This window comes from Zalophus californianus, chromosome 2, assembly GCF_009762305.2.
Source record: "Zalophus californianus isolate mZalCal1 chromosome 2, mZalCal1.pri.v2, whole genome shotgun sequence".
In the NCBI taxonomy this organism is placed as follows: Eukaryota; Metazoa; Chordata; class Mammalia; order Carnivora; family Otariidae; genus Zalophus; species Zalophus californianus.
Window position 1 is genome coordinate 44,640,165 of NC_045596.1, and position 27,735 is coordinate 44,667,899.

General features: G+C 38.7%; 1 protein-coding gene across 2 annotated transcripts; it reads left to right on the forward strand.

Moving 5' to 3' along the window:
- PAICS (phosphoribosylaminoimidazole carboxylase and phosphoribosylaminoimidazolesuccinocarboxamide synthase) lies at nucleotides 1-27,735 on the forward strand. 2 transcript variants are annotated; one of them, XM_035726082.1, is made up of 10 exons: nucleotides 1-140; nucleotides 506-572; nucleotides 3,503-3,700; nucleotides 8,539-8,717; nucleotides 11,173-11,352; nucleotides 11,453-11,566; nucleotides 12,247-12,330; nucleotides 13,915-14,095; nucleotides 15,444-15,602; nucleotides 27,449-27,735. In XM_035726082.1, the coding sequence occupies exons 1-10, from the start codon at nucleotides 114-116 to the stop codon at nucleotides 27,613-27,615; spliced, it is 1,356 nt and encodes a 451-aa protein (XP_035581975.1). In that variant the 5' UTR covers nucleotides 1-113; the 3' UTR covers nucleotides 27,616-27,735. The 2 variants fall into 2 exon arrangements, with proteins under 2 accessions (XP_035581975.1, XP_035581976.1); XM_035726083.1 differs by lacking the exon at nucleotides 1-140 and adding an exon at nucleotides 151-269.

A 27,735-nucleotide genomic window follows, 5' to 3' on the forward strand; every position in this document is an offset into this window, starting at 1 on the left:
CTACACATGGAAATCTCCGTTATTTTCTAACACCTAAGACTGGGGTGATGAGAGTAGTAGTGTTAACGTCATTTCTGTCCCAGAGGATGTAAACTTTGTATGGCCCTCCTCAAATGCTTTCCCCCGGCCGTCACTACTTGGTACGCTCCAACCTATGAACCGCTCTCGCAGCGGAGAAAGTAGCGGGTCAGCGAGCCTCTGTAGAATCGGGAGTGGCCGCCAGTGCGCGCCACTTTTCCCCTCTTCTGGAACAGCGCCCGCGCACAGAGGTGAAGGGAACGTCCTGTGGCTCTGCGCCTGCGCGGCGGGAAGCCTCGCGGGTAGAGCTAGCTCGCAGAATCGAAGTTGCTCTTGGGCGGCAGGGACCTCCGGGGTTCGGTGGCGGCTGTGTTGCTAGCGGAGAGCGCGTGTGGGCGCTCAGGAATACTAGGCCTGGCCGGGGGTGTGTCTGCGGGTCGCCTTCCCTCCCCCGCCACGTGAGCCTCTGACTACTCCTCTTTTCCAGAGTCTTGCCAGTCTTCCCAGCGCGGCCGCTGCGCCCAGCCCACGCAAGATAATGGCGACAGCTGAGGGTGAGTAACAGGCATCCCCAGGAATCTGCCGGGGACTCCCTGCCCTCCACGGTCTTCCAGCCGCCGCCTCCTTGCCTGGAGGTTGCGGACTCGCCGCCGACACCTGCGCGCCCCGCGGCCCTGCTGGCAACCTCCTCCCGGGCTGTGCCTGGTCTCCTTGCTGCCGCCCGTCTAGGCCGCAGGGCGGACCGACACGTGGCCCGGGCACGGCACAGCAAAGCGAGGCGTAGGAAACCCAGCGCTCCCGGGTCTCGCCGAACTTTCTGAAATAATCGGAACTGGCTCTGGATTGGGGAAAAGAAAGTAGAGGAAGAGGATGATTAGAAAGAGAAATGGCCAGGGGTTGGAGAGGTGCCTGGAAATCATATTGGTAATAAATAGTTATTGCAAAACAATCACAGGAAGATATGTGTGGATTCTTCTAAGTCTTGTTTTTCCTATTAAGTAAATAGCCTGCTATTTCCGGAACATTAATATTTGAACCTATTGAAAAATTTACGTTTGGGGGGTCCAGATTTTTTTTCTTTACATTTTCTTGTTGTTATGTTAATCACCATACATTACATCATTAGTTTTTGATGTAGTGTTCCATGATTCATTGTTTGTGTATAACACCCAGTGCTCCACGCAGAACGTGCCCTCTTTTAATACCCATCACCAGGCTAACCCATCCCCCCACCCTTGGGTCCAGATTTTATGTGTTTTATGGTGTTGATGCCATGATGACTTTGAAGAGCTCCAGAAGTACCAGGCAAAAAGTTGCCTTGATTCACTTTACATTTATCCTATTTACATAATCTTTTTATTTACTAGTGATTAGGTGCTCAGAAAAGATCACTTGTGACATTTATGCTGATAAAACAAACTTTTTTTTCCCCACACATCCAATTTCTAAATTTATGGTGAACCAAATTGCTTGTGTTGGCTGATAAGTACATCGTCTTCCACACAGAAAAACTGAATTTAGGTAAAATATTATAGACTTAATATAATAGAGATATCTCTCCTTTTGCTAAAGTGCTTAAAAGCCACATGGCTGTTCTTAGGATAAAATGGAAACACTATCAACATGAGGTCTGAAGGATGAATAGTGAAATGCAAGGGAAGGAAACGGGTCTAGGGAGAGCATGTCAAAAGCCTGGGAGTGGGATATAGAAATTCAGTTACACAAGATAGAGTTCTGGAAAGGGAATAGAGAAATCTGAAGTTGGAGCACTAAGCTGAGGCTCTAACTTGAGGGGCCTTTTAAACCTTGTCAGTAAGTCAGGATATTACAATAGGATGGGAATTCATCCTCTAGGTACCTTGCAGCAGTAACTATTAAACTGAATTATAACTGTTTGTTTAATGGTCACCTACCCTAGCTGGTGATCTGAGCACTGCTCATTTCTCCTGCCATTCTTTTCTACTCTGTAGCTGCTGCCCTCCCTCCGCTGCCCAATAGCAGTGCGCACACACACACACACACACCTGCTCCAACCATCCTGAAATTCTGCCATGCACTGTTACCCCATGGTCTTTTTTCACCACCATTATTAAACCCTTTCCCTCTTCTGGCTAAATATTCATCCTGCCTCAGATCTCAACCTCAACCTCGCTTTGTTTCAGACTTCCTTCTCTGGTGTCTAGACTAGGTTAGGTGGGCCTGCTATGAATGTGTGATCCCGTAGTCTGTGTATATCTCACATCATACTTACTTTGATGTCCTGTTTAATTTTAGCTTCCCTCAGACTCAGGTTGCTTGAGAGCAGGAACTCTTGTCTGTTTACTGGTATATCCCTAGTGTACCTGGCACACGGACCCTAAAAAATGCCAATACTGAGAATGAGTCCATGTTCTAGGAGCATGAGGGGTGATTTCTCCCCTTGGAAATTTTAAGTCCTTAAACTTGTTATCTCTGATCTTCATCTAAATCATTCTTTCTAATGACTACTTTTTTTTTTTTTTAGTCTGTGACCTGCATCAAATTGGATTCCCTTGTCCTTCCTCACAATTTCCCACATCTGTTAGTGTGGAGAAAGGATTAACACTGGGGAGTAGGGAAGAAAGATTAAGAAATAGAGGTGCTTGGAAATGGGCTAACTTAAGTGGGTGGGGGTGCCTCCCCTTGCACTTTAAAAAAGTCAAGAAACCCTTCAGGCTGAACTTTCCCATTTTGCCTCTCATGCCAGATGGAAGTCACAAAAAATAAGCATTTTTTTCCTCTACAAGCTAGTTTATTGTATTATGAATATATATACGAAAATGCTATTCTATTAACTTAATGTAAATTAGTCCTACTTCAGTTCTGCTATAGAGAGGCAGGGTTGATAGTGGAAAGAGAAAAGAATATGATATCAGAAGATACAGGATTTTGTCTGGCTCTGCCATTTCTGAACTGCATGGCTTCTACCTTTTTGATACTTAGTTTTCTAATCTGTACATTCGAGCCTTGAACAACATGGGTTTGAACTGCATGCCCATGGATTTTCTTTTTTCCAATAATTACCACACAGTACTGCAAATGTATTTTCTTTTTCTTAAGATTTTATTCTTTTCTCTAGTTTACTTTATTGTAAGAATACAGCATAAGGTACATATAACTTAGAAAATATGTGTTAATCAGCCATTTAATCTTATCAGCAAGGTTTCTGATCAACAGTAGGCTATTAAGTTTTGGGGGAGTAAAAGTTCTATGCAGATTTTCAATCTTAGACCCCACATAGTTCAAGGGTCAACTTTAATTATTTGCATAATTACAGTTTGTCACAAAATTATGTGAATCAAATATGCCTGTGAAAATGTAGAGTATAGGTTCTTTGCAGATGAGTGAATTTTTTATTAAAATTATCCCTTAACCACTCTGTATGTTCTCTGATTGATCAGAGATAACTTAGTCTTCATTAGGAAATTTTTTCCTGAAATCTGATGTCTCCATTTTATCTCCACAGTATTGAATATTGGTAAAAAACTCTATGAGGGTAAAACAAAAGAAGTCTATGAATTGCCAGATAGTCCAGGAAAAGTCCTCCTGCAGTCCAAGGACCAGATAACAGCAGGAAATGCAGCCAGAAAGAATCACCTAGAAGGAAAAGCTGCAATCTCAAATAAAACTACCAGTTGTATTTTTCAGTTGTTAAAGGAAGCAGGTAAGTGGCTTTCCCGATAGCCTCCCCTTTCACATTCTCTCTGTCACACACATACTGGTCCTTTCATGGGGAAATGGCATTATTTGGATTAACAACATGTTGACTACCAGTTAAATTTTTTAATTGTTATCAGGAAACAGGTAAGTGGCTCCCCGCACAATCTCCTCCCTTTTGAATATTGCCACACACACACCCAGGGCACACTCTGATCTCTTTAATGTGGAGATGACATTTGGATTAAGAACATGTTGTTTGGCAATGTCTCAAAAGGTAAGGTTACTTAAATCAAACCAGGAACTCTTAAATTTCACTACAGCACTTAATTTGGAATTAGTAAGTTCTATCATTTAGTTAAGGGATCTTAACAGTTTGAGGCAGTCTTTGTCTGGCATGCCTATCTCCTCTGTAACTTTTCTCTCCTAGGAAGATGTCCTAGGAGAGACTTACCTATGAAGGAGTCCTGTTCTGGTATTAGGCAGCTCTAATTGAAGAGTTGAAATTTGGTACCTGCAGTTCTATATAGTTATTCATTGCTCTGTCCCTTGGAGATAAGACAGAATTTCAAATCCCTTTTCCACTTGAAAGCCCTGGAAAGTATTTGAAGATTGCCACCACACCTTCTTATTCTGCCTCAAGTGAGGGATTTGAACTAGATCAAAGATCTCCAGGGTTACCCCCTACTCTAAAACTGAAAGAAGACTATTTCCCATAGAGACATTTATTCAAAAAGACTAGATCAGAACATTCTGTAGAGAGCATTTGGAGTAAAGAAAGGGGAATTAAGATAATGGGCTTTTCTGCAGGGATTCAGTCAATGCTGATTTGTCTGTAGTATATGAAATCTCAGCTAATAAAAGATTTGAGCTCTTTTCCTCCAGTGTAAGAAACCTCATTGCCTTGCATCACTCAACCTTTGAGGCCTCTGGTTCCTTAAGCTTTGTTTTTTACTATCCCAGTTCTAATTTTATAATTTAATAATTTTGTCTCCTTTTACTACCCAGTTGCCCTTTCATTTCTTAGAGCTTCCAGTAAGCATTACAGGAATACCCTGTTTTATTGCACTTTGCTTTATTGTGTTTCATGGATATTGCCTTTTTTTTTTGTACAAATTGAAGGTTTGTGGCAACCCTGCCCCTGCATTGAACAAGTCTGTTGGTGCCATTTTTCCAACAACATTTGTTCTCTTCATGTTGCTGTCACATTTTGGCAAGTCTATCAATATTTCCAACTTCTCGTTATTTTATTTGTTATGGTGAACTATGATCAGTGATCACAACTTGCTGAAAGCCCAGATGATAGTGTTTTTTAGCAATAAAGTATTTTTTAACTAAAGTTTTTTAGACATCATGCCATCACACACTTAATAGACCACAGTATCGTGTAAATATAACTTTTATGTGCACTGGGAAACCAAAAAGTTCATTTGATTTGCTTTATTGTGGTGGCATGGAACCGGACCTGCAATATCTTCAAGGTATGTCCATAATGTCTTAAATCAATTTTCTAAATCTAAAGGGGGATTTAATACCTTTGTTTCCAGTCAGGATAGATGTACCTACCTTCCACAAAATAACAAGGTAATTCAAATTAAATCAATTCTGTCAGTACAGAATGGGTTCTTGAATAGTTTTGCCTCTTTTCTAGTTTTCTATTGAACACTTTTAAGGTAGTGTGGAGAAAAAAATGTTTGCCAGCCTAATTTGTCATCTACATCATAAATCCCTCTATATGTTGAAAGTGAGTATGTTGTGATAAATTTAAAGGACCACCCACAGTTCCTAAGTAATATGATTTTAGGATTTTTATTTCAAGGCTTCCTTGATAGGTGGTTTCTCAGTGACTGAGTTGATTGCTGTAGAGAGCGTCAAACTAATTTTAGGTTCCTATTGCAGTTCAGATAAGTGATCCATTTTTAACTTGCCAAGTTATCTCATTCTCCCTATACATACTAAAATTTTTAAAAAGTTGCTTAATACTATAAATTTTTAACAATAAAAAAAATTAGCTCCTGTGTACCCATAGTAGTTATACATAGCTACGGGGCCTTATTTATTTATTTATTTATTTATTTATTTATTTTCAAATAATGGAAGATAAGTACAGGCCCAAGTTTTTATTTTCTTACTCAGTAAGGGACTATTCAGTGCATTTCGTGGGTTTAACAAAAAGTGAGTTAAAGTGACCCAAATTGTCTCTGTTTGTCCAGGACTTTCCAGTTTGGACTCTTAAAGCCCTGAGTCTGAGAAAGCTGGGAAAGTTCGCAATCCTAAAAGAAGTACTCCAACAATTATCTTTAAACTACTGTATTGGCGGGGCGCCTGGTGGCTCAGTCATTAAGTGTCTGCCTTTGGCTCAGGTCATGATCCCAGGGTCCTGGGATCAAGCCCCGCATCGGGTTCCTGGTCAGCAGGAAGCCTGCTTCTCCCTCTCCAACTCCCCCTGCTTGTGTTCCCTCTCACTGTCTCTCTCTCTCTGTCAAATAAATAAAATCTTTAAAAAAACCAAATACTGTATTGGCACACTTAACATAACTAAAACTTACTTGGTTCACAGGAAATGTTGAAAGATGTTTTTCAGGTTTTATACACTGAAATTAAGGAAAACTTATAAGTTTTAAAAAATTCTTAGATTTGTTTTAGAGGACAGATTAGGAGTTCTGTTGCCTTATCTAATTTTTACTTGCTGGTAGTTAAATCAATGCCATGTCTAGTTGACCACCAGTGATTATTTAAAATTGCTTTTATAACCAAGGCTATGTTCCTAATTAAGGTATTTCTAGAAGTTAGAATGGGAAGAGCACCAAATGAGATTTTATAAATCAGGATTCTGATTTTCTCACTGTCAGTCACAAGCAAACTATAAAATACTGTACAAATAATAGGTATAAGTAATACTGTTTTTCCATGGAAATAATATTATACATGCTACACCTGAGTTATGAATTGTGTGGATTTGGTCTCAATACTTAACCTTTTAAGTCTCAGTTCTCTCACAGAAACCTACTGTAATTACATTTAGGTGTTAAGAGTGATAATGGGTATAAGTCCTGCAGTTGTTAAACCACAGATGAGGAGCTGGGCTACCTTAATACATGGGTGGCCCAAGAGCTATGTGGGCTGATTAGCTGTCACACACTGCTGTTGTAATTCAGCGTATGAAATGACATTTCCTTAGTAATCTTCATAGGAGTCTTAAATTCTGTAAACAGTGAGACATGGGGAGAGTTGTTTTGCTTATCCCCCCAGTCATGAAATTTGCTAAGATGATTAGCATGTATATTAGAAGCAATCATTATATCATCTAAACTGAATCTTTTTTTTTTTTTGAAGCAATTCTTTTTTCCTGTACTAGGTCATTACCGTAAATTGATTCTGTACTTTTGGTTCTCTTAGATGTGAGGAAGAGTTTTCCTCTGAGTAAAAGTAACTATTGTTTATATTTAAACAATAGATTGGGATACTAGTCTTTCAAGCTTGGTAGACAAGTGAGCACATATGTCTAATAATTAACAGATCTTAAAAGGAACTCTTAAAGCCAGGCATGTAGTTACCACCTGTAGTTAAGGATTGATTTAAATGATTTGCCTATCCATGAACATGAGCCCAGTCATTATTTAAAGGTTAAAATGACCATTTACTTAAACTTATTCTTTCCCAGAGTTCCTGTTCATGTAGCATATCACAATTTCCTGAATCTTACTGGTCAAATCCAGAGGGAGTACAGAGAAAACAATGCAGGTTTTGAAACTGGTCCAAGCACCATTACTGATTGGCAACATGTCCCAGCTTGTCAAATTACTTAACTTCTTTGAGCCTCTGTTTCTTTCACTGTAAAATGTAATGATAACTATCTGAAAAATTTTATGTATGGTTAAATGAGATATAAAACACTTAGAACAGTACAGGTCTTACATAAATGTAGATTCCCTTCATGTAGGGTAATATATATGTATGTTTTTATATGGCAGCACAAAATAATCCTGTAGCATTTACATGATTAAAACGTCTCCTGGAAACCTTTATGTGTTAACATAATAATGCTCATCTTCAAGCTGCAGTGTTAATACCTACAATATCTAGGAGTGGAATTGCTGGATCATATGGTTCATGATATATTATAACTATTATTAGGTTATTTTCCAATGTCCCCAAATAAAATAGCTCTGTCACAAGCTAGCTTTTTATGTTAGTTTTCCAGTAACAGTTTGAGTAAAGTAGAAGGGAAGGGAAGAACAAATGTTTTCTTTGCTCTTGGCCAAATTGGCCACTATGTTCTTGCTGCTACCTCTTGGATACTTTTTTTCAGGCATTATTTTCTTTAAATATAAAGAAATATAAATATAAATATAAGAGAAAAGGGCAATCCAAATGTAGGTCTGTACCTGATTGTGATAAGTGGATATTTAATACTGGACTGTCAAATATGAGAATTGTATAACCAAATCTAAAGATAATTTAGTACCACTTAGATGAGTTATATGCTTTATGCAAAGTTAGGTAAGCAGTGGCAGGGGAATTTCTCAAAAGTATTTTTTGAATGTATGAATGAATGAATGAATGAATGGTAAAGACAGTGGGACCCAGACTTTCTGATCCACTGTGAAATACTAAATATTTTGATAAGCATTAAGAAAGCCATACTAATAATTTTGTTTTCCTACTTCTACTTTTTCAAAAAAGTTAATATACTTTTGATAGTATCACTTAAGGATAACACATTTGGCTAGATAGGGTTTTTGTTTCATTTTGTTTTTTGTAAACAGCAATTTTATTATGCCTCAGATCTAACTTTTTTAATACACTTTTAATGCTTTTTAACACCTTTTTATCAATATGTAGGTATCAAAACTGCTTTCACCAGAAAATGTGGGGAGACAGCTTTCATTGCACCTAAGTGTGAAATGATTCCAATTGAATGGGTTTGTAGAAGAATAGCAACTGGTTCTTTTCTCAAAAGGAATCCTGGTGTCAAGGAGGGATATAAGTTTTACCCACCTAAAGTGGAACTGTTTTTCAAGGTAATTATTCTGTGCTTCTCTGTCTTACTATAATATAGCAACAAACATAATTTCAAAGTCAAAAGATTTAAATGTTATTAAAGCTAAATAAAATCTTTAAAAAATAAATTTAAAAATAAAATTAACAGTTATTAGGAAGAAAAGTAACAATTCAGAAACTTTATTTTATTTTATTTTTTAAAGATTTTATTTATTTGACAGAAAGAGAGAGACAGTGACAGAGGGACCACAAGTAGGGGGAGTGGGAGAGGGAGAAGCAGGCTTCCCACCAAGCAGGGAGCCCGATGCAGGGCTTGATCCCAGGACCCTGGGATCATGACCTGAGCTGAAGGCAGACGTTTAACAAGTGAGCCACCCAGGCGCCCCAACAATTCAGAAACTTTAAGTTTTTAAAGAGTTTGAAGTAAAAGTGAATACAAGGCATCTTTTTATATTCAGATACAGAAAAACTATTACCAATATCTCATAGGCAAAGACATAAAAAGATGTAGGAATCAATGGTTATAAATTTGTATTGGTTTTCTTTATTGAAACTGCTTTTTTGGGATGCCTGGGTGCCTCAGTCATTTAAGCATCTGCCTAAGGCTCAGGTCATGATACTGGGTGCTGGGATTGAGTCCTGCATCGGGCTCCTTGCTCAGCGGGGAACCTGCTTCTCCCTCTACCTGCTGTGCCCCCTGCTTGTTGCTCTGTTGTACAAATAAATAAACAAAATCTTTAAAAAAAAAAAAACTGCTTTTCTCTTTCCCTCTTTGTTTAGCTGTTAAGCATAGTTCTAACGTCAGGAAGCATAGTTCCAATGTCAGGAGTAATGTCTATGTAGCATTTTTATTGTTTCCTTTTTTTTTTTTAAGATTTTATTTATTGAGAGAGAAAGAGGGAGATGGCTAGCAAGCATGCAGTGAGAGGAACAAAGCTGGGGCGGGGGAGAGGAGGAGGGAAAGAATCCTAAGCAGACTCCACACTGAGCAGAAAGCGCGACAGGGGGCTCCATCACACAACCCTGAGATCATGACCTGAGCCGTAACCAAGAATCTGGACCCTCAACCAATCAAGCCACCCAGGCGCACCTTGTGTAGCTTTTTTTTTTTTAATTTAAAGGTTTTATTTATTTGACAGAGCACACAAGGAGGGGGAGCAGCAGGCAGAGGGAGAGGGAGAAGTAGGCTCCCCACTGAGCAGGGGGCCCTACGCAGGGCTCAGTCCTAGGAACCTGGGACCATGACCTGAGCTGAAGGCAGGTGGTCAGCTGACTGAGCCACCCAGACGTACCTGGTGTAACGTTTTTAAACAGTGAACTAAAATTGCCTCTCAGCCTTTTGGCCTAGTTCAAATATAATCAGTGAACTGCAAACTTTAAAATGTTTATCTTATGGTTATAATACAAATCCAGAATTCATAAAAGAAAAATTTCATGTGAAATTGGGACACTACATAAAATGAATAAAAGTATTTTTTCACTAATGTCTTTAAATGAAGTCTCTCGAATTATTAAATAATATCCCTAAAGACTTATAGTCTTATATAAACTTTTATTAAAAATGAGGTCAAGAGCAGTGCCTGGCTGGCTCAGTCGTCAGAGCATGTGACTCTTGATCTCAGGATTGAGTTTGAGCCCATGTTGGGTGTAGAGATTATTTAAAATCTTTAAAAAAAAGGTGGGGGTGCCTGGGTGGCTCAGTCATTAAGTGTCTGCCTTTGGCTCAGGTCATGATCCCAGGGTTCTGGGATCGAGCCCCGCTTCAGGCTCTCTGCTCAGCGGGAAGCCTGCTTCTCCCTCTCCCACTCCCCTGCTTGTGTTCCCTCTCTCGCTGTGTCTCTCTCTGTCAAATAAATAAATAAAATATTAAAAAAAAAAAAAAGGGTGCCTGGGTGCCTCAGTTGGTTAAGCATCTCCCTTTGGCCCAGGTCATGATCCTGGGGTCCTGGGATCAAGCCCTATATCGGGCTCTCTGCTCAACGGGGAGCCTGCTTCTCCTCTCCCTCTGCCTGCCCCTCTGTCTGCCACTCTGCCTACTTGTGCTCTCTATCAAATAAATAAATAAAAACCTTTAAAAAAAAAAAAAGAGGTCAGGAGATTATGAAAACTGCATCCTAGAAAGATTTGGTGGACTAAAGTGTGTTTTGGCCTTCTTACTATTTCTGTTGACTCAGATGAAGAAAAAAAAAACACACTTTTATTTAAATTAGTTTATAGAGAGAGCAAATTCTTTTAAATTACTTTATCACCTGGAGTAAGTTACTCATTGAATATCTTAAATTTTAAAGTAGCTATTAAAACTAGATAAGTTAAAAATAATTGTGAGTTAAAGGGCATTTCAATGAAAAATTAAGTCTTTAGAGAAAATAAATATTTCTGAGGAATTCATGGTCAAGGAAAAAAGGACTTCAGTTTATCTCAAAAAATCAAAATTTTTATTTTTAAAATAATTGTACTCCTATACTTTATTTTCAGGATGATGCCAATAACGATCCACAGTGGTCTGAGGAACAGCTAATTGCTGCAAAATTTTGCTTTGCTGGACTTGTTATAGGCCAGACTGAAGTAGATATCATGAGTCATGCTACACAGGCTATTTTTGAAATACTGGAGAAATCCTGGTTGCCCCAGAACTGTACGCTGGTTGATATGAAGGTACAAATAAAATGGACATTTGATAATAAAGATTATAACTGAGAAATGTCTTTAGTTGTAGAGTTTTGAAAACTTTCCTTTGGTGATATGCTATTTCTAGATTGAATTTGGTGTTGATGTAACCACCAAAGAAATTGTTCTTGCTGATGTTATTGATAATGATTCCTGGAGACTCTGGCCATCAGGAGATCGAAGCCAACAGAAGGATAAACAGGTAATGCCTCGATTTTTTTTTATCCTTTTCAAGATCAGGTGAGATAGAGGTGAGTAGGAAGATGGGAGGAAAAGAAAAGGCTACTATTGTTCCATATGATAAGAACCAGAGTTGATTGCTGTTTACTTTTAAAAATAAGTATCTCTTACATTTCCTATATCCTGAAAAAAAATAATAGGAACAGTACCTTGTATTTTCAAAATAGATTATTCATTTATTATGACTGTCACACAGAGCAAGTGTCATCCTTGTTTGGCCAATTGAAAACTAAGGTGCTGAGAGGATGGTATCTTCATAATTACAAGAATAAGGGCAGATCTGGAACTCTATCCCAAGTATTCTGGATCTTACCAGGTTCCATTTCTGCTCTGTCCTATAAAAAGCAAAATTAGGGCAGATGCTCTCTACTTAATACATAAGAATTGTCAGGGCAGTTAATTGTAGTTGCTAGTGTAGAAAGCACTTAAGCTTAAATGAATATACAAGTGTACTTCACTATCTGAACTTTCTCTGGTCTAATTCAGGAAATGAATTTATAGGTTCGGATACATTTTCAGATATATTCCTTGCTATGCAAGCTTTTCATAGTCTACCCAAAATTCAGAAATTAAATAATTTCAGTTAGCAAGAATATTACTAATAGAATATCTGTATTCTAAACTTTCTATCTTATTTTCTAGTCCTATCGTGACCTCAAGGAAGTAACTCCCGAAGCGCTCCAGATGGTGAAGAAAAATTTTGAGTGGGTTGCAGAAAGAGTGGAGGTAAAACTTTTGTAGTAAACCCATGCTGTTCTGTGTTTTTCTACAAGAAAATCTTGCTTCAAAAAGGAAAATAGGGGCATCTAGATGCCTCAGTCAGTTGAGCATCCGGCTCTCGATTTTAGCTCCAGTCAGGATCTCAGTATCTCAGGATCATGGAGTTGAACCCCACATTGGGCTCTCCATTCACTACAGAGTCTGCTTGGGATTCTTTCTCCCTCCCTCTGCCCCTCCCCCTGCTTGCATGCCCTTTAAATAAATAAATAAATAAAACCTTTTTTCAAAAAAAGGAAAATAAAAGTGAGAAGGTGCAGTTATTTCTTTTCTCCAGTTTTTTTTTTTTTTTAATATTTATTATTTTAGAAAGAGTGTGTGTGTTTGTGTGTGCGCGCTTGTGCGCAGGTGGGGGGAGGAGCAGAGGGAGAGAGATAATCCTGAAGGAGACTCTCCACTGAACGCAGGGTCTGACGCAGGGCTCTGTCTCAGGACCCCAAGATCATGACCTGAGCTAAAATGAGGAGTCATCCACTCAACCAGCAAAGCCCCCCAGTGGTTTAAAAAAAAAAAAAAAGGAACGCCCTTAAGAAATGTACCACCTGAACTATCCTCAGTGATATACTGAAACCCCCTGTTGTTAAACTGGCCAGTATACTCCCAAATTCTGTTGGGGAAACCTAGAGTCCTTGTCTCCTCCCTGTCCCTTACATTTCCTACCCATCTCTCCACTGCTACTCAGAGTTGCATTAGCATAGGTTCCATAAGTAGAGTTCAGAATTAGAACTCCATGTGACATTAAAATGTCACTTTAAGATTTATGGTATTATTGGGGTGCCTGGGTGGTTCAGTCACGACATTAAGCATCCAACTCTTGATTTTGGCTCAGGTCATGATCTCAGGGTCCTGGGATCAAGCCCTGCATCAGGCTGTGCACTCAGTGGGGAGTATGCTTGAGATTCTCTCTCCCTTTCCCTTTGCCCCTCTCCCTGCTCCCCTGTGCTCTCTCCCTCCCTCCCTCTCTCTCTCAAATCTTTTAGATTTATGGTATTATTGTTACTATAATCCTGTAGAAATTAAATGGGATTTGTGATTATTCAAGGTTCATAGCCAGTTTTCAGAACATCATTTCCTTGGGAACATGCATTTTGAATTCTGAGTAACTGACTTAAGGTTTATAATATGATCTCTTTATTTTGGCTGATTATGCCTTAAAATCTCCATTAAACACAATGGACTAAAATCTTAGGATGAAATATTTTATATTACAGCTTCCTGAATATTAATTAGAAGGGTTGAGTATCTTTGCTTTTTATTATAATAGTAAATATAATTTCTCTGATTAAAAATTTCTTTAGGTGTTAATTATGAAGATCACTTTTCTTTATATACAGAGGTTATTTTGAAAAATAAATTACATTTTGTCCTGTTTGTCTCTGTCTTGAATTTGGTCTATTAAGAAAGAAAATATTCTGTCCAGTTGTAATTTTACTCTGCTATAGCTTTGTAAACTGATTATTCTTATGATACTCAATTCTATATTTATCCAGTTTTTGCCGTTTTCTTTTTCATATCCATGTTTTTCTTTTCCAGTTGCTTCTGAAATCAGAAAGTCAGTGCAGAGTTGTAATATTGATGGGCTCAACTTCTGATCTCAGTCACTGTGAAAAAATCAAGAAGGCTTGTGGAAATTTTGGCATTCCATGTGAACTTCGGGTAACATCTGCCCATAAAGGACCAGATGAAACTCTGAGGATTAAAGCAGAGTATGAAGGTAAATGTCACATAACTAGAGCATTTCAGGAAATTCTCCTGATTTTGCCAAAAAATTTTAGGTTTGGACTAATAATGCTGAAAAAGAATTTGCCACATTTCCAAGAGGGAAAATGTGATAATCTAGGCTTTCATTATACTGCCAAAGAGTATAAGATGCTCTAGGCACTTATAAAAGAATGGCTCGGGGAAAAAGAATTGAAAATGCAACATGGGTACACGTGAAAATAATGCAACATTGTGTGTTAACAGCATTCAAGTTTTTTTAAAAATGTTAAAAATAAATAAATGAGAGTAGAGGTCGCCACCCCCCCAAAAGAAAGTGAAACATGGAAGGAAAATAAAGACTAGAATGCGTTTTTACCTAATAAGAAGCCCCTGAAGTACTGTTTCTAATATGCTCCAACAGAAGATAGGCCCCACATCAATTTTGGGAGTCCTGAGGTTGAAGCAGCAGATTCTTTGAGTATTGTTAGTGGTCAGCCTTTCTTAGGAGGTATTTGAATGTGAAATTAAGGAACAATTTTAGAATTTAGTATATAAAAGAAATGTCTTGATGGGATAGTATTGATCTAAAATAATGGAGTCCTGGAGACATAACCAAATGTTTCTCAACTGGGAAAAATGTTGATTTGAGTTTTCTTTCTAAAGGTAGTTGTTACAGGAGCGTAGTTATTAAGGTTTGGGCCGGGGATGGGGGGAGGGGGCAGGGAACTAGAATAAGTTCCTAGACCTTTGTTAAACTTATGAAAGCCTGAACTCTTTCTCCAGAAAAGTGCAAATACATAAAATTTTGGATTCCAGGTTAGGAATCTCTGTGGTAAGAAACAAAGGAATAACTTAAAAATTTATCAAAGAATGAAATATTTAAGAGATATGTTGAAAAATATATTGAAGGGTAATAAATATTTGGGTACTGTATTTGCCTTCCTTCATTCATAATGTGCCCCTGAACCTCTAGTCTCCATTAACAAGGTCTCCTTAAACCCTGTTGTTTGAAGGACCCCAGGACAGACACTGGTTCTGGTGGTGTCATTCTTTGTTTTGGTGAGCCTAAGCAGCCATAGTAGAAGGGCCTTTGAGCCATTCCCTCACTAATACTCTGGTACCCTTTTTATACTATCGATCTCAAAAATGGCCAAACTTATTCTTGCTACTTTGTTACTTGAGATATAATAGGTAGTGAAGTGTGACATATACTGAATATATATGTAATAATAGTGTCTTATTTATGCTTTTTCTGGAGCCTGCAAATAAAGGAACTGAAGGAGTTAAGACACATAGGCATTTTGTTTTAACCTATCTTAAAATCTCCTTTCAATTCAATTACAAATATGTAATTTCCCTAGGGGATGGCATTCCTACTGTATTTGTGGCAGTGGCAGGCAGAAGCAATGGTTTAGGACCAGTGATGTCTGGTAACACTGCATACCCAGTTATCAGCTGCCCTCCACTCACTCCAGACTGGGGAGCTCAGGATGTGTGGTCTTCTCTTCGACTACCCAGTGGTAAGATACATGAGTTTTAAAAAGTTGTTTATTAAAGGGGCACATGGGTGGCTCAGTCAGTTAAACATCTCACTCTTGATTTCGGCTCAAGTCATAATCTCAGGGTTGTGAGATCACGCTCCATGTCGGGCTCCGTGAAGAGAGCCCGCATGAGATTCTCTCTCTCCCTCTCCTTTTGCCCTCCCCCTCCTGCTCGGGCTGGCTTTCTGTCTCCAAAAAAAAAAAAAAAATTTTATTGAAAAACTTCAAACATGCACAATAGTAGAGAGAATAACATGAAATCTCATGTACCCATTATTCAACTTTGACATTTAATATCTTATTACATCTGTAGCCCTTTCTGCTGAATTATTTTCAAGCAAACATAGCATTTTATACTTAAATATGCTTCTCTAAGCAATAAGAACTCTAGTTTTTATTATTTTATTCTATTTTTTAAAGATTTTATTTGTTTGTCGAGAGAGAGCATAAGCAGGGGGAACGGCAGGCAGAGCAGGCAAGAAGGAGAAGCAAGCTCCCCACTGAGCAGAGAGCCCAATGTGGGACTTGATCCCAGGACCTCAGGATCATGACCTGAGCCCAAGGCAGATGTTTAACCGACTGAGCCACCCAGGCGTGCCAGAACTCTAGTTTTTAAATCATGATCATGGCGGTGCCTGGGTGGCTCAGTCGGTTAAGCATCTGCCTTCGGCTCAGGTCATGATCCTGGGGTCCTGGGATTAAACCCCACATCGGGCTCCTGGCTCAGGAGCTTCTCCCTTTCCCTCTGCTGTTCCCCCCACTTGGGTTCTCACTCATGCTCTCAAATAAATAAAATCATTTAAAAAAAAAAAATCATAGGATACCATAATCACACTTCAGAAAAATTAATGGGTAATTTCTTAAAATCATCTAATTTTCAGTTAGTGTTCAAGCTTTCCTGATCATTTCATTTGTTTTTACAGTTGGTTTGCTCAAATCAAGATCTAACACAGTCCTTATATTGCATTTAATTGCTCTCTCTCCTAAGTCTCTTTTAATCCTTTTTTCACTTTTGTTTATCCTAAAGAATTTTCCACATTTTGGTTTGGCTGATTATATTTCTGTATGATGTTTAACATGCTCTTCCTATATTTTTTATAAACTGGTGGTGAGATCTGTAGCTAGATCAAGTCCAGATTTGGGATCCCCCCCCCAAATACATCATTCAGGGTTTTGAAGGGTTTTTTTAAGTTTTTTTATTAACATATAATGTATTATTTGGTTCAGGGGTACAGGTCTGTGATTCATCAGTCTTACACAATTCACAGCGCTCACCATAGTACATACCCTCCCAAATGTCCATCACCCAGCCACCCCATCCCTCCCAACCCCTCCACTCCAGCAACCCTCAGTTTGTTTCCTGAGATTGAGTCTCTTATGGTTTGTCTCCCCCTCTGATTTCATCTTGTTTCATTTTTCCCTCTGTTCCCCTATGATCCTCTGTATTGCTTCTCAAATTCCTCCTATCAGTAAGATCATATGATACTTGTCTTTCTCTGATTGACTTATTTCGCTTAGCATAATACCTTCTATTTCCATCCACATCATTGCAAATGGCAAGATTTCATTTTTTTCTGATGGCTGCCTAATATTCCATTGTGTGTGTGTGTATGTGTGTGTGTGTGTACACTACATCTTTATCCATTCATCTGCTGATGGACATCTAGGCTCTTTCCGTAGTTTGGATATTGTGGACATTGCTGCTATAAACATTGGGGTGCAGGTGTGCATTCGGATCACTACATTTGTATCTTTGGGGTAAATACCCAATAGTACAATTGCTGGGTCGTAGGTTAGCTCTATTTTCAACTTTCTGAGGAACCTCCATACTGTTTTCCAGAGTGGCTGCACCAGCTTGCATTCCCACCAACAGTGTAGGAGGGTTCCCCTTTCTCCGCATCCTCACTAACATCTGTTGTTTCCTGACTTTTTAATTTTAGCCATTCTGACTGGTATGAGGTGTGTATCTCATTGAGGTTTTGATTTGTATTTCCCTGATACCGAATGATGTTGAGCACTTTTTCATGTGTCTGTTGGCCATTTGGATGTCTTCTTTGCAGACATGTCTGTTCATCTGCCCATTCCTTGATTGGATTTTTTGTTCTTTGGTTGTTGAGTTTGATAACTTCTTTATAGATTTTGGATACTAGCCCTTTATCTGATACATCATTTGCAAATATCTTCTCCCATTCTGTTGGTTGTCTTTTGGTTTTGTTGACTGTTTCCTTTGCTGTGCAAAAGCTTCTCTTGATGAAGTCCCATAGTTCATTTTTGCCCTTGCTTCCTTTGCCTTTTCCATGTTTCTAGGAAGAAGTTGCTGTGGCTGAGGTCAAAGAGGTTGCTGCCTGTGTTCTCCTTTAGGATTTTGATGGATTCCTGTCTCACATTGAGGTCTTTCATCCATTTTGAGTCTATTTTTGTGTGTAGTATAAGGAAATGGTCCAGTTTCATTCTTCTGCATGTTGCTGTCCAATTTTCCCAACACCATTTGTTGAAGAGACTGTCTTTATTCCATTGGACATTCTTTCCTGCTTTGTTGAAGATGAGTTGACCATAGAGTTGAAGGTCCATTTCTGGGCTCTGTATTCTGTTCCATTGATCTATGTATCTGTTTTTGTGCCAGTACCAGACTGTCATGATGATTACGGCTTTGTTAATAGAGCTTCAGGTCGAGAACTGTGATGCCACTGGCTTTGCTTTGCTTTTCCAACATTCCTTTGGTTATTCGGGGTCTCTTCTGGTTCCATACAAATTTTAGGATTATTTGTTCCATTTATTTGAAAAAAGTTGATGGTATTTTGATGGGGATTGCATTAAATGTGTAGATTGCTCTAGGTAGCATAGACATTTTCGCAATATTTGTTCTTCCCCAGTCCAAGAGCATGGAACGTTTTTCCATTTCTTCGTGTCTTCCTCAATTTCTTTCATGAGTATTCTATAGTTTTCTGAGTACAGATCCTTTGCCTCTTTGGTTAGATTTATTCCTAGGTATCTTATGGTTTTGGGTGCAATTGTAAATGGGATCGACTCTTTAATTTCTCCTTCTTCTATCTTGTTGTTGGTGTATAGAAATGCAACTGATTTCTGTGCATTGATTTTTATATCCTGCCACTTTACTGAATTCCTGTATGAGTTCTAGAAGTTTTGGGATGGAGTCTTTTGGGTTTTCCTCATAAAGTATCATGATCATCTGCAAAGAATGAGTTTGACTTCTTTGCCGATTCGGATGCCTTTTATTTCTTTTTGTTGTCTGATTGCTGTGGCTAGGACTTTTAGTACTATGTTGAATAGCAGTGGTGATAGTGGACATCCCTGCCATGTTTCTGACCTTAGGGGAAAAACTCTCAGTTTTTCCCCATTGAGGATGATATTCAATGTGGGTTTTTCATAGATGGCTTTTATGATATTGAGGTGTGTACCCTCTATCCCTACACTGTGAAGAGTTTAAATCAAGAAAGGATGCTGTACTTTGTCAAATGCTTTTTCTGCATCTATTGAGAGGATCATATGGTTCTTGTTCTTTCTTTAATTAATGTATTGTATCACGTCGATTGATTTGCGGATGTTGAACCAAACTTGCAGCCCAGGAATAAATCCCACTTGGTCGTGGTGAATAATCCTTTTAATGTACTGTTAGATCCTATTGGCCAGTATTTTGATGAGAATTTTTGCATCCATGTTCATCAGGGATATTGGTCTGTAGTTCTCCTTTTTGATGGGGTCTTAGTCTGGTTTGGGGATCAAAGTAATGCTGGCCTCATAAAATGAGTTTGGAAGTTTTCCTTCCATTTCTATTTTTTGGAACAGTTTCAGAAGAATAGGTATTAATTCTTTAAATGTTTGGTAGAATTCCCCTGGGAAGCCATCTGGCCCTGGGCTCTTGTTTGTTGGGAGATTTTTGATGACTGCTTCAATTTCCTTAGTGGTTATGGGTCTGTTCAGGTTTTCTATTTCTTCCTGGTTCAGTTTTGGTAGTTTATACATCTCTAGGAATGCATGCATTTCTTCCAGATTATCTAATTTGCCGGCAGATAGTTTCTCATAATATGTTCTTATAATTGTATTTCTTTGGTATTGGTTGTGATCTCTCCTCTTTCATTCGTGATTTTATTTATTTGGGTTCTTTCTCTTTTCTTTTTGATAAGTCTGGCCAAGGGTTTATCAGTCTTATTAATTCTTTGAAAGAACCAGCTCCTAGTCTCGTTGATCTATTCTACTGTTCTTTTGGTTTCTATTTCATTGATTTCTGCTCTGATCTTTATTATTTCTTTTCTCCTGCTGAGTTTAGGCTTTATTTGCTGTTCTTTCTCCAGCTCCTCTAGGTGTAGGGTTAGGTTGTGTATTTGAGACCTTTCTTGTTTCTTGAGAAAGGCTTGTATTGCTGTATACTTTCCTCTTAGGACCACCTTTGCAGCATCCCAAAGATTTTGAATAGTTGTCTTTTTTTTTTTTTTTTGAACAGTTGTGTTTTCATTTTCATTTGCTTCCATGAATTTTTTTAATTCTTCTCTAATTTCCTGGTTGACCCATTCATTCTTTAATAGGATGCTACTTAGCCTCCATGTATTTGAGTTCTTTCCCACTTTCCTCTTCTGATTCAGTTCTAGTTTCAAAGCACTGTGGTCTGAAAATATGCAGCAAATGATTCCAGTCTTTTGGTACTGGTTGAGACCTGATTTATGACTCAGTATGTAATCTGTTCTGGGATATGCTCATTGTGCACTCAAGAAGAATGTGTATTCTGTTGCTTTAGGATGGAATGCTCTCAATATATCTGTGAAGTCCATCTGGTCCAGTGTGTCATTCAAAGCCCTTGTTTTCTTGTTGATCTTCTGCTTAGATAATCTGTCCATTGCAGTGAATGGGATGTTAAAGTCCCCTACTATTAGTGTATTATTGTCGATGTGTTTCTTTTATTTTGTTATTAATTGGCTTATATAATTGGCTCCTCCCATGTTAGGGGCATAGATATTTAATAATGTTAGATCTTGTTGGATAGACCCTTTAAGTATGATATAGTGTTCTTCCTCATCTCTTATTATAGTCTTTGGTTTAAAATCTAATTTGTCTGATAAAAGGATTGCCACCCCAGCTTTCTTTTGATGTCTGTTAGAACGGTAAATGGTTTTCTGCCCTCCACTTTAAATCTTGAGGTGTCTTTTGTGTCTAAAGTGTCTCTTGCAGACAGCATATCGATGGGTCTTGCTTTTTTATCCAATTTGATACCCTGTGTCTTTTGATTGGGGCATTTAGTCCATTTATATTCAGGGTAACTATTGAAAGATAAGAATTTAGTGCCATTTTATTGCCTGTAAGGTGACTGTTAACTGTCTCTGTTCTTTTCTGGTCTATGTTACTTTTAGGCTTTCTCTTTGCTTAAGGACCCCTTTCAATATTTCTTGTTGGGCTGGTTTGGTGTTTGCAAATTCTTTTAGTTTTTGTTTGTCCTGGAAGCTTTTTCTCTCTCCTTCTATTTTCAGTGACAGCCTAGCTGGATATAATATTCTTGGCTGCATATTTTTCTCATTTAGTGCTCTGAAGATATCATGCTAGTCCTTTCTGGCTTGCCAGGTCTCTTGTGGATAGCTCTGCTGCCAATCTAATGTTTCTACCATCGTAGGTTACAGACCTCCTGTCCCGAGCTGCTTTCAGCATTTTCTCTTTGTCTCTGAGACTTGTGAGTTTTACCATGAGATGTGGGGTGTTGACCTATTTTTATTGATTTTGAGGGCAGTTCTCTGTGCCTCCTGGATTTTGATGCCTCTTTCCTTCCCCAAATTAGGGAAGTTCTCTCCTATAATTTGTTCCAGTATACCTTCTGCCCCTCTGTTTCTTCTTCTTCTGGGATCCCAATTATTCTAATGTTGTTTCGCTTTATGGTATCACTTATCTCTCAAATTCTATCCTCGTGATCTAGTAGTTGTTTATCTCTCTTTTTCTCAGCTTGTTTATTTTCCATCATTTGGTCTTCTATATCACTAATTCTCTCTTCTGCCTCATTTATCCTAGCAGTTAGAGCCTCCATTTTTTATTGCATCTCATTAATAGCCTTTTTGATTTCGACTTGGCTAGATTTTATTTTGGTTCTCCAGAAAGGGATTCTCTAGTATCTTCTATACTTTTTTCAAGCCCAGCTAGTATCTTTATAATCGTCATTCTGAACTCTAGTTCTGACATCATACTAATGTCTGTATTGATTAGGTCCCTGGCAGTCGATACTGCCTCTTGTTCTTTTTTTTGAGGTGAGTTTTTCCATCTTGTCATTTTGTCCAGAGCATAATAGATGAATGAGAAAACAAAACGCTAAAAAAATGCTAAATGGGTAACAACGACCCCAGAAAAATACACACTAAACAAATCAGAAGAGACCTGAAACCAGGGGAAAAAGGGAACAAAAAAAAAAAAAAGAAAAAGAAATATCAGGCTGGTGAATATAACAGCCAAACACTAGATTTTGGGTGTATTTTGGCCTGTTAGAAGAAACTGCCTCCCAAAATTTTAAAGAAAGAAAAACTTTTACATATATACAAAAGTAAGGGTAGGGGCGCCTGGGTGGCTTAGTTGTTAAGCGTCTGCCTTCAGCTCAGGTCATGATCCCAGGGTGCTGGTATCAAGCCCCGCATCGGGCTTCCTGCTCAGCGAGAAGCCTGCTTCTCCCTCTCCAACTCCCCCTGCTTGTGTTCCCTCTCTTGTTGTGTCTCTCTCTGTCAAATAAATAAATTAAATAAATAAGGGTAAATACGATGAAGGGATGGAATATGACTGTAAAGATGAAAATTAAAAAAGATTTTAAAAAAGGAATTGATAAGTTAGTTGAAAAAAGAATGAAAAAATTTTTTAAAAAAAGGAATGTGAATAGGCAGGAGACTAGGACAACGTCATATACTAGATTTAGGGTATATTTTGGTTCGTTAGAAGAAACTACCCCAAAATTTTAATGGAAGAAAAATACATATATAAAAAATAAGGTTAAGTACAATGAAGAGCTAGAGTATGACTGTAAAAATGAAAAATTTAAAAAGATTTTAAAAAAAGGAATTGACAAGATGATGTTGGTTGAAAAAGGAAAGAATAATTCAACTAAAAAAAATAGAAAAAGAAAAAAATAAAAATTTAAAAAATTAACTTTGAAAGACTAAACATCATGGGAAAACTATGAATTCTATGTGCGGTATTCCCCTAGCACCATTGTTTTGCCGTTCTCATTGATGGGTAAACTTGGTCTTGGCTGGCTGTTCTTGCTGATCTTCTGCGGGAGGGCCCTGTTGCAGTGGTTCTCAAATGTCTGCTGGAGGCGGAATTGCCCCGCCCTTGCTGGGGCCAGGCTAAGTCATCTGCTCGGGTTTGTTCTCGGTAGCTTTTGTTCCCTGAAAGCTTTCCCTACAGCTTTGGAGGACAAGAATGACAATGGCGTTCTCCCAATCTCTGGTCCCAGAGGAGTGGAGAGCTCGGGGCCGCACTCCTCAGTGAGCCCCCAGAGAAAAGCGTCAATCACTCCCATCTCCCTGGTCTCCCGTGCCTACTCTGTGCTCACCTGGCCTGTGACCGAGCGTTTCTATCTCTGGCACCCGACCCCCGTGTGGAGTCTCCAAACCCAGCAGATCCCTGCGGTGAGCCCCCGCGCCGCTCCTCCCCCGGGAGGAAGGGGAATCTCCCCGATCTGCTGCTTGTTGGGTCCCTACTGGAAGAGCAGTGGCTGGACTGTCACCGATCACAGTTTATGGCAACCCCGAGCTGAGAGCCCACGCCTCGGCTCCGTCTCTGCAGCCGGCTTTCCTGCTCTGATGCCTGGGAACTCTGCCACACTCAGGCACCCCCGGTCTTCCTGTGACCCCGAGGGTCCAGAGACCACACTGTCCCAGCGAGGGTTCCACCCCCCCAAGCCACTGTCATGATGGCCCTCAGCAAAGCAGACTGCTAAACGTTCCGATATTGTGCTCCGCTGCTCTATCATTTGCGGGTAGCTGGCTGAGGAGGCTCCCCGCCCCTGTCTATCATCCCGTATATCACCTTGGATTCACTTCTCCTCATGTCCTACCTTCCAGAAAGTGGTTGCTTTTCTGTTCAGAGAGTTGCTGCTATTCTTTTCTTCGATCTGTTGAGTTTGTAGGTGTTCTGAATGGTTTGATAATTATCTAGCTGAATTCCTGGGGCTAGACAAAATTTAGGTCTCCTACTCTTCTGCCATCTTGCTCCTCCCCCCGGTTTTGAGTTTTTTTTAAAGTAAATGTGATTATGTTACTTCTGTAAAGGAAATGAAACTTTACTTCTATAAATTAGGGACCAGAATAAATAATATACAAGGAAATTTTATCAGTTGGCTGAACAGAATCTCATAGAATAACAATATTGTGGTAAGCTCATCACAGTCCAAGATAATGATCTGATCTACCAGTCCTGAGAGTCCATATTGTTTCAGTAGGAGTTGATTGCTTGTTAAATGCCAATCTTTTTTATTTTATTGTAAATCTGCTTGTGTTATGTGTCAAATACGTTAAGTACTTAAGCCTTCCACTACGGACTGGCTTCTCTCTAGGCCTACTGTACCGTCATTATCTTAGGATTTCTCTTTACCATCATTGTGACATGCATTTTGCCCTGTTACTTAGGTCCCATGTCTTCCTCTTTCTTTGTTTACTCCTTAATTTGTTGGAGAGTATTCGTAGCGAACTTCCTGAGGAAGGGGTACAGATGGTAAACTTTTTGAGAACTCGTATATCTAAAACGTTTCCATCATAGCCTCACACTCAATAATTTAGGAATGGAATTTAGATTGAAAATCATCTTCCTTCAGAAATGCCTTTTGAAGGCATTACTTCATTGTCTTCTAGCTTCCAGAGTTACTGAAAACTCCAGTGCCTTTTTACCATTCTGATTCTAGGTCATTTGTGAATTGTTTTTTTTTCTGGAAACTTTTAGGATCTTTTTCTATGCATTTTTCTTAAATTTCGCAAAGATGTGTCTTGATGATTATTTTCATCTTGGGCTTTCAGTGGGCTCTTTATTTTTTTTTAAGATTTTATTTATTTATTTGACAGAGAGAGACACAGCAAGAGAGGGAACACAAGCAGGGAGAGTGGGAGAGGGAGAGGCAGGCCTCCCGCGGAGCAGGGAGCCCGATGCGGGGCCCGATCCCAGGCCTCTGAGATCATGACCTGAGCCAAAGGCAATCGCCCAATGACTGAGCCACCCAGGCGCCCCTCAGTGGGCTCTTTAAATCTGGAACTCTGATTCTTTAGTCCTGGGAAATTTTCTTCAATTACTTAATACTTTCCTTCTCCCTCCATTTTCTTTCTTTTCTCATTTTTGGATTTACTATTCAAATTGGAACTTTTTGGCTTCTGTTTTTTCTTTCTCTTATTGCTATACTCTCTGGAATATTTCTCCAACCCTTCTATTGAGTTTTTCATTCTAGTCTCAGTCTCCTACCTGGAGGAATAAACCTGACTGCCAGCATTCTGGAATCTGGTGATCTTAATACATGTATAAACTTAACCCCCTTTTTTCACTGTGGCATTCCTGTCTCAGCTATGCCTCGTACCCTCTGGTCCACAGAAGTCTGGACTAACAATCCCTTTTACCTTCACAAGAATTTTTGACTCTGCTACGGTGCAGAAGGGCCAATTGCTCAGGTACATAGAGTGGCGCAGGAGATATGATGGCCTAACTGCTGCTTGACTTTAAGCAAGTCCTCTTTTTTTTTTAGCCCCATTTTCACCCCCACCTCTCCCTTCAGGGGTATCAGGTGCCGCTAATTCCCCAACCTTTGCATGGGTTTTTTAACATTGGTCACATTGCTTCTCATCTTTTCCTGCTTCCAGTTTAGGATAAAATTTTCTTGGTCTACTAAGTTAGTTGTTACCACTCAATTTCCTTTTCAGCTGACAAAAAGTTATCACTGTTACCTCTTTGTTCTTACGTGTTTGTGCCTGTTCTCTTTATTTCCTTTACTGCTGTTTTTATTTTTGTTTAAAGCTTTGGCAGGTATCTTTCTTCAAGTATAGAAAAAAATAAGATACCATTAATTTTTACAGCTGAGCATATTTGATTTATAGTCAGTTAAACATTGAACAAACTTTTTAATATAGCATTCAGCTACTTAATGCTATCTTTATACAGTTTAAGGGATACAACTTTGATTAATCCATGTTTAAGTAGATCTTTAGCTGGACATCTGAATGTATCAACTTCTCTAGTTAAACATTTACTGTGGCTATAAATGAAAGTATAACTCCATTTATGCCAGAGGAATAGTATAGGTATTATCAGTGGAGTTTAGAAAAGGGAGAATGTGATGAGCAAAAATTTGGCAGTTTTTATCTAGTACTGTCCAAGGAGAGAGAGGGAATCTGAAAGATCTGTACATTCTGATCGCTAGAATTGGGGATAATCTTTTCAGGAAAAGTTTTACAGTGGCCTTTGTAAAATCCTGAAAACTACTTCTCTTTCTCTTATGGCATGCTCACTAGATAACCTAATTTTTTGCTAATTAAGCTTTCCTGATGTTAGAAAGGGAGTCCTGAGCAGTATAGGCACAGGTATTTCAGTTACTAGAGTAGAACCCTGTACCTAGAATACTACTACTCCTAACAGTTGACATTCATTGAGTACTTACTATGCACCAGGCACTGCTCCAAGCGCTTTATGTATATTAACTTGTTGAATACTCACACCTTAATAGATAAGGACACTAAAGTTAACATTAAGTACCTTGACCAATATCACATAGTAAGTGATGGAGCTGCATAAATTGATTTATTAATACAAACTATAATAAATTTGTCTTGTGATTTATACTTGATTCTTATTGAAGGTAGTGGGAGTCAAAGAGCCTGATGAATTCCAAGAATGTTGGGGAAATGGACCTTTTGGGTCTGTAAGCTAGTTAGTATTTCACTTGAGCGACACAGACATAATAGTACCACCCCATAATAGAAAGTCTGCCTGAGTAAACATGTGGCCCCCAAGGAGGTTACTTTCTTAGATCTTATTAATATTGAATTTACTTAGAACCTGGTATTTCGTTAAATTATTCTTTGGTTTTAACTTTTTTACTGCTTAAAGATGTTAGAATAGTTGAAGTGCAAAGACAAAAGTAGCAGCTAGAAAATTGTCAAAAAAATGTGCATACCTCAAATTTATCCAAGAACAGGTGCTTCTGTCCACTTGATCCTTGTTGTATTTCTCTTGCCTTTCCTCAGTGATTTAAAGGTTTACTCTATGTGAAAAGAACTTTGAAAAAGGTGAATTTCTTTGCAGATTGATTCAGTGAAAAAAGTGATAGATAGGGGTGGCTGGGTGGCTCAGTTGTTGGGCTTGGGTCATGATCCCAGGGTCCCGGGATCAGGCCCTACTTGGACTCCCTGCTTGGCGAACCTGCTTCTCCCTCTTCTTCTGCCTGCTGCTTCCCCTATTCTATGTGTGCTCTCTCTCTCTGTCAAATAAATAAATAAAATCTAAAAATAAAGTGATAGATGTATATAAAATACCTGTTCGTGGTAGAGAAATACTACTTATTCTCTTAATAATCACTTTATCACTCCAGTTGTAGAGATGGAACTCCTTCTGCAGATCCTACTTTAGACAAGGATGATACAGTAGCTTTTTATTGTTTGTGATTAACAGGAATTTTCTGAGTATACAGTAGTTTACTAGGGGCCCCTGGCTGGCTCAGTTGGTAGAGCATGTGACTCTTGATCTTGGGGTCGTGAGTTTGAGCCCCATGTTGGGTGTAGAGATTACTTTAAAAAAAAAAAAGTTTATTAAGTGCTCTTTTCATTATTGACTGACAGCTTAATATTATCTTTTCCTTTCTGAACCAATAGGTCTTGGCTGTTCAACCATACTTTCTCCGGAAGGATCAGCTCAGTTTGCTGCTCAGATATTTGGATTAAACAACCATTTGGTATGGGCTAAACTGCGAGCAAGTATATTGAACACATGGATTTCCTTGAAGCAGGCTGACAAGAAAATCCAAGAGGGCAATTTATAAAACATCATTGCCTTTTTTTTTTTGAGAAAAACTACATTTCTTGTTTAGTTTCAGAAAAAAATCAAGATGAAAAGTTTTTAAATCAATCAAAGAAAACAATAAAATTTACTAGTGAATAAA

What these genes read in the sequence shown, in the direction of transcription:
- PAICS (XM_035726082.1), top strand. Translation starts at nt 114, where the DNA reads ATGCTTTCCCCCGGCCGTCACTACTTG. An exon ending in AAGTGGAACTGTTTTTCAAG is followed by an intron (nt 8,718 to 11,172) that starts GTAATTATTCTG and finishes CTTTATTTTCAG; the next exon opens with GATGATGCCAATAACGATCC. An exon ending in GCCAACAGAAGGATAAACAG is followed by an intron (nt 11,567 to 12,246) that starts GTAATGCCTCGA and finishes CTTATTTTCTAG; the next exon opens with TCCTATCGTGACCTCAAGGA.